The sequence below is a fragment of the Etheostoma cragini genome, chromosome 21 (assembly GCF_013103735.1).
Source record: "Etheostoma cragini isolate CJK2018 chromosome 21, CSU_Ecrag_1.0, whole genome shotgun sequence".
NCBI lineage: Eukaryota > Metazoa > Chordata > Actinopteri > Perciformes > Percidae > Etheostoma > Etheostoma cragini.
Genome location: NC_048427.1, coordinates 8,480,329 through 8,492,777, shown reverse-complemented (window position 1 = coordinate 8,492,777; position 12,449 = coordinate 8,480,329). Strand labels below are relative to the sequence as shown.

General features: G+C 38.1%; 1 protein-coding gene across 2 annotated transcripts in view; it reads right to left on the bottom strand.

Annotated features, from left to right (window-relative positions):
• The window catches only part of LOC117937045 (zinc finger protein 385B-like), a 41,189-nt gene extending 28,871 nt beyond the window's left edge, over window positions 1-12,318 (bottom strand). Inside the window, exons 1-2 of one of the 2 annotated variants that reach the window (XM_034860680.1) lie at window positions 12,131-12,318; window positions 8,299-8,565 (exon numbers count right to left, since the gene is read on the bottom strand). In XM_034860680.1, the coding sequence (XP_034716571.1) occupies window positions 8,299-8,565; window positions 12,131-12,146 (283 nt within the window). In that variant the 5' untranslated portion in view covers window positions 12,147-12,318. The remainder of the gene's footprint in view (window positions 1-8,298; window positions 8,566-12,130) is intronic. The other variant, XM_034860681.1, reaches the window with a different exon arrangement.
• Between the last annotated feature and the right edge of the window lie 131 nt (window positions 12,319-12,449).

Genomic DNA, 12,449 nt, shown 5'->3' with positions numbered 1-12,449 from the left:
TCTCAAAAAGTAACACTTTCACCACCGAGACAAATCCAACGTTTCTCATGTTTGTGTTCAAATTTATTGACTCTTCTTTACATCCAGAATACTGTCTCTCTGCCACCTAAAATACCCGATAAGTTACTTTTCACGTCTAAAAAACGAATAAAGCTCCTTGGGTCATTTCTGACACATCTCTGACTTGCAGATGACTCATCCATTGGAGAATACTGTAAAACAGGTGTCTGCTTTGATGATATCAGCCCCATGGGGTTTTGGTGTCTGCCAACCACTGATTCAGAAAAAAATTAGGAAATGGTAAACAAGACAGCATCCCTCCTGTTATTTTGTCCCTCAGTCCACTCCTTCCTGCAGGCCTTTAGACTGAGCAGAATAGCTGTTGATGACAGATCAAGTGACGTCTTAAAAATGGCAGGTTTTTGCTAACCAATCTCTGCTGTATGAAATGAGGCCAAGCAGTGAAAAAAACACCAGATAATTGTCCTATTTCACCACTGTTTGTTTCAGCGTGTGTGTCTGTGTGTTTGTGTGTGTGTGGAGGAGGAACAATTCAACCGTCAGATAAGTATTAAACCAAGTCAATCTGCAGTGGAGCTCTGGTTGAGAAACTTAGAGGAGATTTTCTATTAGTGAGGGGAAGCTTTTTTTCAGAAAGAAGAGAGGCTTAATTTTCCCTTTCAGTGAGAAGATTGTTATAAACGGTGCAGTAAATGGTTAAGGTCACCTCTCTGACCAACTTCATCTTTCAGGATTTAGGATTTGTCTGAAGAGTCTTAATTTAAAAAAATCAAATCCAAGTACAGTCACATTAAGTTAATCTGAAACTTAGCTTCTTAGCCAGAGGTGTGTTGGTGCGTATACACGGGAATATGACGAATACCTAAAAATAGCCAAAGATGCATATCAGTGCACATCTTGCAGAGTAAGCCTGCAGTCAATGATGTTACAGTCTTTTTCATGTAATCTAACTGTGCACAAGAAACCTATGACTCCTCACAGGAAAATAAACACTCTTGTAAAATAGCACCACTTGTCTTTAGGAATGTTTTTAACTTGATATATTTCTTATATGTGGGAAGACACAGGAGTTGAATAAAAAAAAATCCTCTTGAACGGATGTTTCTGTGTTCTTACTCGCTTTGTTGATCCTTTATCCATTTCTCTCCTTTCTGAATCATGTTGGAGATAGGTAAAATGTAAAATTATCCAATCGATTTCACAAAAAAGAGCTAAAGGAGCATTTTAGCTTCTTATAAGTTCAATTCATGGTACCATAAATAAATGCCTGTCATATGTCAACAGCCAAAGCGACCATGCACCAAACTCTGAGTTATGTATCAACGATAAAGCAGGATGCATGTTGGACAAAAGCTTGAAAAGAAGTAAAAATGCTTGTTACTAGTGTAGAAATATTGTATCAACAAAATGTATGCATGTGATCACTGCAAAAAAGGACAGCCCTTCTTACAAGTCTTTTTTTTTACCCTGACCTTTTCTACTTTCAAAAGATTCAATTATATAACCTCATATAATGGACAAAATGTACCTAAATCATTGGAAATGTAAATATGGGTAGATCTTGTAGGTAGAGGCCTTCAGAAGTTTTGGACTCAATCTCAAATGGACCCATGGGAACATGACACGCATAAATTAGTTCTCAAGTTGTGCTACAAAATATGTCCATATATGTATATTTAATATATTGTGTAATCTTTGCTTTTTTGTAAAATAATGGATCAATTAACCCTTATTGGGCCTCAATAAGGCCCATTACGTCCCCTAATTCTCCTTTACCTCAACTTTTGGGTGTCTGTGTGTGCAGTATGCACGCATATCAAAAATGGGATTTTCATGTGAGTTTATACGCATGTCACAAACACACATCATACTGAAAATTTGAAAACCGTAACCCCTGAACTGAAAGGACTCAACAGTGGTCCAGATTGCTCATTGTGGAGTGCAGGAAGTGGAAACAGCTTCGGTACGTTCCCTTTTCAAAAGGCCCCCAGTGAGAAGCACCCTATTAAAATATCTTTTCATTTGAGCAATTACTTCATGCGGCTAAATAAAGGGAATGCTAGTTCAGTTGTGGGAAGGGAATAGGTATTATTAGGCTGGTTTCATCCATAGCATATTCTGAATTATGTGATGCAAATTATACTGAATATATTTTATTCAATCCCCTTAATTGACTTGGCTTGTCCTCCTTTCTTCTTTCTTCTTGGAAATAGGCAACAGGAAGAATGGCATTGTGTAAATCTGCCATTTGTGTGTGAATCCTCCTTACTATTTGTTTGTTTACAAGAAGATCTGGTTGGCATTTTGTGCCAGAAAACTGTTGATAAATCATGTCAAGAGTCATGTTATTTTGCAAAATGGTATATAAGCCACCATAGGGATGCTCAGTGCGCCATAGGAAATTAAATCCTACAGTTCAATTGTTCTGTTGGTTAGATAGGAAACATTACAGGCAGTGATAAACAAAATACATTACAATTTCAAGCAAAAAGGACAAATACTCTGGCCTAGTTTCTCAAAAGATAAGAGTTAATGCTTTTCTTTGTCTCGTGATAATACACTGAATATCTTTGCATTTTACACTGTTTGTCAGACAAAAAAACTTTGGAAGATGTCACCTTGGATCTCCAGGAAAGCATATATGATGGACATTTGTTTTTTAATATACTGTGAATGACTAGAGCAAGAAATGTTGATTACTAACATGCAAAATACATACGTAACAGGATTTTGTCAAAAAATGAGGCAGTCTATGTCTTTGAAAGGACAATTTAAAGGCTTTTTTCCTGTCTTTAAAGGTCCCATGACAAGGTGCTTTTAGGATGATTTTATATAACCTTAGTAATACTCATACTGTATCTAAAGTCTCTTTCCCCAAATTCAGCCTTGGTGCAGAATTACAGCCACTAGAGCCATTCCCACTATGAGGTTTCCTAAGGACGTACCATTTCTGTGTCTGCAGCTGGCCAACAGCCACTTTGCTCATTTGAAAGCCATGATGTCTCTCACTTTCTCATGGGCGGGCCAAATTTTATCGTAGTGCAAAGCAGAAAAAGTGGAGGTAATCTTGCTCCTTATGACTTCATAAGGAGCAAGATTCTAGGTCAACCCATCTGAGCTTTCATTTTCTCAAAGGCAGAGTAAGATACCCAGGGCTTGGTCTACACCTATCGCCATTTTTGTCACTGGGGGGGACCATAAGCAGGCTGGGGGAACTCATATTAATGTTAAAAAAACGTATAAATTGACATTTTCATGCCATGGGACGAGTTGCCCGTCTGCTCCAAATAAGCCCTTTCACTGCTATTTTTGGGTCAGGGAGTTGTTTGACTGTTGTATTGTCAACAACCCAAACAAACACTGTAGGGTTCATGTAACCGGTTTCAAAAGGCAGGTGTGAAATCACTATGTGCCCCGTGTGGGGAAACAAAAAGCCCTTTACCCTGAGGGACTGACCCAAGCTGCCCATGAGTCACATCTTAACTATCAATTATTGGATGAGATAGCTCTGACATTGTGGTGTGCAGCAGGTTGGCTGTTTAAACTCTGTCAGTGCTAATGCTGTTAATGTCTCATCAATATTATGCAAAGCATGCAATTATGAACAACAGACAATGAATTGTGACAATGCCCTACACCAAAATGGAAACACATTTTAAACAAAATATGTCATCAGCCCTTTTGGTTGCAGTACACCGAGGGGTAAATTAAAATTCTGTGTATGTCATACTGTAGAGTGTTCATTATGGTAGGAATTATGACAGGGAACTATTTCCTGCACAGTCCTCCACTTGTTTTAGAGAAATTTTTCAGTAATAGCAGCATTTTATCTGAGAGAACAAATAGCTCCCTACTTTCTTGCCAGCAAACTGGAGCAGAATGGAGGTCACCTTCACACTTTCTCAGATTGTTGTAGCACTTTCAGACACACATAGGGTCCTCTAGATAATAAATCTCTTCAGTCAAATAAATATGCCAACACAGTCTAAATGATAGGCGACAGCTATCCGCAATCAGAAATATGCTGTGACCTAATTTCATAAATATAAGCAGGTTTTGAAAATATACTGTGTTTACAGCACAAGGTAAAAGTGACATGAAGTAGTCAGATGTAGAAACAGTCGGTAATATACTGCGATCTGATCACAACGTGGGCACAAACGAGATAACGGGATTGCATTTTAAATCCATTTTGGAAGCAGCCAAATTGAATTCAACATCATTCATTTTATAACTTACATGTGGGCTTTTCCTACTGTTGCATGTTGAATGTATCTTTTTGGAAAAAATCCTAATAAAGACCTAAAACTACTTTTAAATTAAAACTGCACGTTTAAAAAAATATCCCCACACAGGCAAAAGTACAAAAAAGGCTTAGACACACTTGCAAAGAGACAAATGCATGAGACAGTAAGTTGTATTTAGTCTCAAGGTAAGTCACTTGATCAGTGGTGGCTCAGATGTGTCGGGTCAAAGAAGACCAGATGAATGTGCAACAGGGAAGGGAAGTGTCAAGTCTGTCAACACTCTTTGCATCATAGAGGAAGCCACTGCAGAGAGCTGCACATCGTCTGCATAGTGATGTCAAGTGGATATTACGATCCAGAGTTTTGTGAAATCTACTTTTCAAGGACAAAGTAACACTGCTGTTGTGGGTAATATTTAGTATGCTAACAGTTAGCAGATTTAAGATTGCCTTATAAATATGCAACACATAAACCAACAGGCTGCTGAAAAGCCTGTTGACTAAACAACTCTGTGCTTCTGCTTTTGGCTTTCCTTTTGGTTTATTTAAGCAGACAGCATGAACTAACTCCAACTAGGAGACATCTCCAATAGTAAACTGATAAAGCTGTCTTTGTTGTAACTGATGGATATATATGTACCAAAACCAGAGTTCTTTTTTATCTTGGCTATGTCCAATATCGGTGCTAAGTGCTCTAGGGAGCACGAAATATGTTGATGAGGGAGTGATTTCAGACAGTTCTTGTCTGTAACTCCATCTGCAGTCTTGCAGGAGGAGTCACCAGTCATTCGTTATCAACTGAAATGGGGTAACATTCACAGAAGTGTCAGTTTCCACACTGAAATGCTGGACAGTTGTGGATTTCCATAAAGGTTACTGGAGTCACCATCAGTGCTTCTAATCAGACAGTCGGGAACTAAAAGTTTGGTGCTGGATGCTGGAAAGTCCCATATTTAATAGGTTGATAGATAGAGTCCAAAAAGGGGGACCATGTAGACAAACACACACACACACACACACACACACACACACACACACACACACACACACACACACACACACACACACACACACACACACACACACACACATGCCAGGGATCAGTCTTATACTTTTAAGTATGAATGATAATCTGCAGAGGCTATTATCTGACAGAGAAAAAGTCAATAACATTCTGATGATAACAAAATGAGGTTGAAGTGATGGAGAAATTAAACAATGGATATACTATTAATTTACTTTATGTGCAGTGTTACATTGAAACAGCTAAACATGTGTGCTAAGCCAACAAAAAGAGAGACTCATAAATCAACATTAAAAAGTGCCATCTTACTGGCCAGTTGTTCATTAGAGGCTCTTATTCTGTGATTGCTGAGTGCTGATTGATCAGCGCGGCAGTGACACAGGTGGTTGTGAGTGAAAGTGATTAATGGCCCCTCGTCAAAACAGGTGTGCAGAAAATGGTCTCTTCTGGAATAGTAAAAATATACTGACTGCATAACGCCTCCTCAGAGATTGTGGATGTGAACATTTACACAATTGTGACAGATAAAGTATACTACAAGTCCAAATAAATAAACACCTGACTTAACAAGGCGTGTTAGGTATTAGGGTACAGTTTCCGAGTCTACTGAAATACTATTTCTCCACCTTTTGGTGTGTGCCAAAAACACCAAACAACACAACTTTTACTGGAAAGCCTATATTTGCAGAATATGCATAGTCAGTGCAAAGTAAATAAAAAGCTTTCCCGACAGGTTGTGGAGGGCTCCGAAGTTCAAACCTTACTTTTTACTGTTCTTTTATGCAGCATTTACATGTAAAATATTTTGTCTATGCAGCAGGGGAAAAAAACATAGTAGTGTTAAAGCCAGACCCAGTACCTGCACTGTCACATTCACTCACACTTTTAGCAGATATTGGGCAAATTTTGTTGATATCAAACTCCACAAGAAGCATGCGGCGCAGACACAAAGCAGCATATGTTTCTAGCACTTGAAAACAGACCCTCTGGAGAAGGAAAATTGATTAAAACACTGCAGATGACAAAATAACTGAAGCACTGACAGTACAACTGCCCTGCAGTAAATAGCAATCTGAAGTTCATAATGTTCTGTTTTTGTCCAGACTGTATTAGGTGTTGATTCAACTATGGTCATTTTGAGGCAGTTTGTAAGTAAATATAAAGTTATGAGTCTTTCAGTCAATGTTGGTGAGGGTCTAGAAATTGTCTCTTTCTAGCAATTAGTGTTGCACTGTTGTTATGTTTCAATAATTGAGACTTAAGCATCAGCAATGGACATTTCACAGCAGACATTTTAATCATCGGTATAACACACAAGTGTAATTAATGTGTGTTTTCTGCTATGACAAGTCAGAATGTCTGCAGTAGGAAAGGTCCATTCATTTGGGACTACCTGTCCTTTTTCTGTCTCAATAAGTTGTCTTAATTTGCTTTGAAAATTCAATTAAAATGGTTATTGTCTGCTATGCTATTATTCTCACTAGATATTCATATAAATATGACTCACTTTGAAGTACAGAATCATACACCATTGCAGACTACAACCTAAACAAATTATCCATAGAGTTAAGCATGAAATTGAATTCTTTTTTAGCCTTTTCAGTCTTCTTCATCATGAGCAAAGTGCTATGAATGAAATCATGACAGCTATGAGCTTGCATGACAACAGATCCATCTGCATGCCTACAAAGAAAACTCCATTCACCCATGTTTGATATGGTTGAAAACTCTAGAAAAAGCTAAGAAAGTAAGTAAGGGGTAAGATAGTTAGAAACACTTTTCAATATACAACTGTGATGCAGTCGAGTAAAACACCACCACTAACTACAACCTCAGTCATTAACATTTTTAGTTGAATTAACAAAACTTGGCCACTACAATGGTGAGGACCTCTCACACAAGTGCTGCCTGACCAGTTCCAGAAACATCCCGACAGACCTCAGCCATCCCCATCATGGACTGTTTTCTCTGCTGCCCTCTGGCAAGAGGTTCTGCATAGAAAAACGGCCAGACTCTGCAACAGCTTCTTCCCACAAGCCACCAGATTCCTGACCTCAAAACAACCCCCCTTAATAAAATGTATAAAAATGTGCAATAACTATTTTTTCATTTAATCTTTTTTATTTTTTATGTCATATTATTTAAATGACAAAATAACACTCTGTAGCATTTGTATTTATTTATTTCATTTTTAAAGTTTTAGTTTTTAGTTAAAACAGTATTCATGAGCCAGTGGAAATACATTTTGTTTATATGTACTATCTATTCTATTCTATTCTATTCTACTCTATACGCTTTGTAAAGGTAGAATTTGTGGCATGATTTCATTAAATTGTATAGATGTAGTTAATCAAATGGCCTCTTTTGTAAGAAAGACCCTGATAGAGCAGAAACAAATCACATGACAGTCACACAAGCACATACAAACAGCATCAGAAAACTGAATTTGAGAAGATATTACATACAATGAGACACCATTAGTAGTATCAAATGATAATGATGTTTGTAGTTCTGTTCTTGTTCCTTGTGAGGCTACTTTAAATCTTATAATCTGCAGTAAATCAGTTTATAACTCAACCTTTGCGCAGGTAAGTGAAATGAGTATTGAGAAAATAGATTCAGTGAATACTAGGGGTGGGAATCACCAGAGGCCTCACGGTAAGATATCATCATGATACTTATGTTACAATGCAATATTTTTGCAATTTTAAACATATTGCAATATTCTGCAATTTTACCTTTTTTCCCAACTTCCAATTTTTCCCAATTTCAAATGATATCCCAAAAAGGAAACTTTGTTAACATCTGTTTTATCTAAAAATATAAATTTCTCTGTTTGTGTATCTCACTTCAATTGTATTGCTGCATAATGGGACAGTCAAGCAGACAAACTGACCAACAAATATATAATAAAAGATCAATACTTTTGCGTCTGTGTATCAATATAGTATTGCCACAGAAAATATATCAATAACATTCAATACCCGCCCCCAGCCCTGGTGAATACCTGTGCTGACAGCTTTTGCTAGCCGGCGCAGCCTCCTCTGGTGTGTCTTCCCTCGGTAGTGGATCTGGGCCTGGGTGCTAGAGTTCAGCTGTATGTTGCACACCTGGCACATAGTGGCACTGCTGCTGCCTTGACGTCGCTCTCGTTTGGCTCTGTGCACCCTCCTCTCCTCTTCATCTTCCTCATCTTCTTCCTCCGCCTGTCCTTCCTGACTCTTGGGAGGAGGGCTGCTGTCCAGCCAGTCAGGGCTCTTTGGACGCTTCATATCTGGAGAAAGAAAAAGGTCTTTAATGAAAAGTGTTGCACAATGCAATGGGAAATAGAAACAATACAGTCCCCATGTGAGACATTTCATTCAAAATGTATGTTGTTAAAGTCTCCACAGGGGGGCAACAGAGAAGCATGGCTCCATTCAGGGCAGAGTAGTAATGGTCTTTTTCTTTAGTGTGATTCAAACTGCAATTTTATGTGCACCACCATTATAGGCAGACAAAAGATGCTTATCGCTTGGATTTATGAACATCCTTTAACAAGACTGTTTACTGTCAGAAAATACAAAATTTCTATATGTGATCCCATTAAATTATAATAGCCTGGCGCTTAAACATGCATAAGCTGAAAAGGGTGGCCTATCTCTGGCACACATCACAGCATTACAACAAAGATCTTGTTCCAGGTTCTCTCTTTTTATCATATAATAAAAGCCAATTCCCGGGGTACACAAAGTGACATATTTCTGTGTGTGAGCACTTAATAACTGTAATGGCTGAGCGAAATGAGACTGGCAGCATAAATCAAGCGGCAGCCATAACGTGAGATCTGCTGTGATTGTGGATCTGTCACCTAAAGTCTAACTGAATTCTTTGTTTGGGTGCTGTTCATGTGATAATGGCATCAATTAAGTACTCATGGTGTTGGACATTCTATCCTCCCGCCTCGCTGAACACAACCCCCACCAAACAGAAACCATCACTTGAAAAATCTATGCCGTTCTGAAAATTCAATTGGACTGGTGGAAAGATAAAAGTGGAAGGGAAATGTGTTCACTGGAATTAATCAGCCTCTGACTAGCTGCATGGACTTCAAAGCTGTTGCAGCCCATCCCCATGATTATTTGAATGATGTTCTACCACAGTCTGGCAGTGGATGGGGACATGAGTAACTGCTGGTGAAGATGGTGATGGAATGAAATGTCTTTTAACCAGGTGTAGGAAAAAACGACTCTATCTCCTATGTACAACTATTGCAATATGTAACTGCAGACGAAATTAAGTATTCTAGTAACATAGTTGGGAAATGTTCACCGGCTGTTCTGTACTTTGACAAAAACCAACTTGATGTATTCAAATAGCTTTTTTGTCCATCCAACTATCCAGAAGACAAAATTCAATTCACAGTTAATTTACTTAATTAACTAATCTTTTCAATTGACTACCACATTTGATTAGATTTTTTGAAGTAACACAACACAAAATACACAATATGAAGCTGAAATATGCTGCTGCTGCTCTTTGGCTGGCTGTCTCAGTTCTGTCAGAATGCTGCTAGATAACAGCACAGACTTGCCAGTTGTCAGTAAATGGCCATCACAGAACAGCATTGATGTGTAGCAGACAGGGTTAGACAGATGGAGGAGTGGGCATCCAACTTACATGGGTAAGGTGTTTAAAGGTTTGTATCGATAAGGTCAATGAAAAACAACCGGAGGTCAGTTTAGTCTTCTTTTGAGGCTGTCTTGTACAGTAAATTCTTGTGACAGATGTTTTTAATTGATTAGTCTCCTTTAAGTGTGTTTTGGAATTTTTGTAAATTAGCTGTTTAAGTAACTCCAGCATATTAACAATTACCCTATGTTTTTGGCTTACCCCCTTGGTTGATGCTGATGCTGCTGTCGCTTCTAAGTTACCCGGATTGTTGGTCTGATTGGTTGAAGGACTATCCAATTATGTACAGAGTCATTTGAACTATGCCCGTTGGTCACGCCTCTTGTGCAGAGAAAATACAGAGAAGACTCCCCAGAGTAATGCTCAATCTTGAATCTATTGAGCTTAGCTTGGTCTAGTAATGAGCCAGACTAAAAGAGGTAGGCAGTGAGCCCTGAAATAGCTAATAAGTATGTGGTAGAGAAACTCTAAGACATACTGTAGCCTGTATATGAACGTACGGGAAATATAGTAGAATACAATAAATTGAATAAACATCAGTTTTAGTCTCTGCTAAATGTTTTAGTGTCTGCTAAATGTGAAAGCTCTATCAAACCCTATTACAGGTGTTAAATTGCTTGCCAGCACATACAGTGTGAAGTATCTGCACATCTGTAAATATTATTTTGAAATTAACTGTAAGCATGTCAGATCCTGTGGTGTATATGCCTTGTGGGCCATGTAGATTTGCAGACACCAAGTCAAAAGTCAAAAGAAAACTGTCCTAGAAGTCGTATCTCATAAATGTAATTCATCCAGATTATACCTAGTAATTCTCTTTATGTGCTTGCCTACTTTACAGTAACATGCAACTTCAAAATGTGAAATATAAAGAATGATAAATAAGTTTTTAATTCAAGTCAAGCAGTATTTAGCTGCTCCTTTTGGCTAATGTCTAATACTGCACAGTGATGCCACTAGGTCATGTACACTGGAGCCACCCGAACTGCTCCACTCACTCGTCGTTGTGTGGTCAGCTAGAGTTGGCACCTGATAGCCACATTATAAAACAACTTCTAACACGCTGCCGACCGACTGGCCAGCAGCTGCTGGTTACTGTTGGCCAGGGCGGCTCTGTCTGTCTGTCTGGCACCAGAGTGTTCAGCTGGGAACAGCCCAGTTCCTCCAGTTGATCCCTACAAGGTGTCATGCAACTATAACCATAACTATACTATTCTATACTATACTATAACTTAACATGACATCCTTTAAAATGGCCTGCTTAGACATCTGATGTAGCATGGTATACCAGAGTGAAATTGTTGTGTCAAACAGGAATATATGCATTTTTTGTTCATAATGAGCACTTAAAACAAAGTTCATAAATCCAGAAATCCACACTGTCGATAACTTGAACTTTCTTCTCTTTCTTCTAAAGAGAGCACAAGTGACTGAAAGTGAATGAAGTCTTGTGAAGTGAGTGAAGCTAAAACAAGATAAAAACTACACAGTGCTGTAGCTGTTCCTCTGGGTCCTTCATTGATTGATTGTGTCATATGATTTTTTACAGAGGAACGAACACATAAGGGGCGGGTGTGAGTTTTAAATTGTTAACTTCTGTCAATGTTGAAATTAAATCAACAAATGAAGCAGAAATTGGACTTAATGACAAACTAAACAGGCATAAATGTGTTCCTTTAAAGTGAGTGTGTGCTACAGGCAACATGAATATTAATTTATTGGTCATTTCTTTTTTTAAAAGGTGTTGGACAATAAAGTTACGTTATGTACTACTGTACAAAAATAAAAAATAAAAGAATTCCTTTTTGTGCCAGTGAGACACTATAATCTTTTAAAGAACAAAAATAATAATAAAGAAATGAAGAATTCAAGAGCACAACAGGACTGCATAAAATAAATTCAACAAGATTCATAAAGAATAAAAGAGCAAAACGAAAACAAATAAATGACAAAGGATATTTACTGTACTATGCTCGTAAAGAAAATAATGAAGCATGATTATGAACAGAACGATCATGGCACTGTGACACTAAACATATCTAACTCATCAACAGATGCACAAAGAATTACATATCACGGTAAAATCTAGTACATGGAAATCAACACTTCTTGCAGATAATCTGTATAACATCTTTTTTGACATACAGTAAAGCTGTATGATTACTTACTGGTTGTATTATCCATGCAGGAGACATTGGCACAGTTTACGGACCCTTTGGTTTAAGATAAATCCCAGTGAGCCGGCAGTAAGATCTCTGTGTATCATGAAACTATTGGAACAGTTTCATTATACAGAAAGCTCTGAGAGGAGCTCAAGCATCAGGAACGCATAACCTTTATCTGTAAACGCAGTATCTGTTATGCTCTTAATAGTGAAGCTATCTGGCCCTGGCAGCTCTTTACATACCAGCACTCATCAGCCTGGCTGTTGGTCCATGATGAGGAAAGCCAAAGCCAAGAATATAAATGCTGCCTTCTGTACTCTCT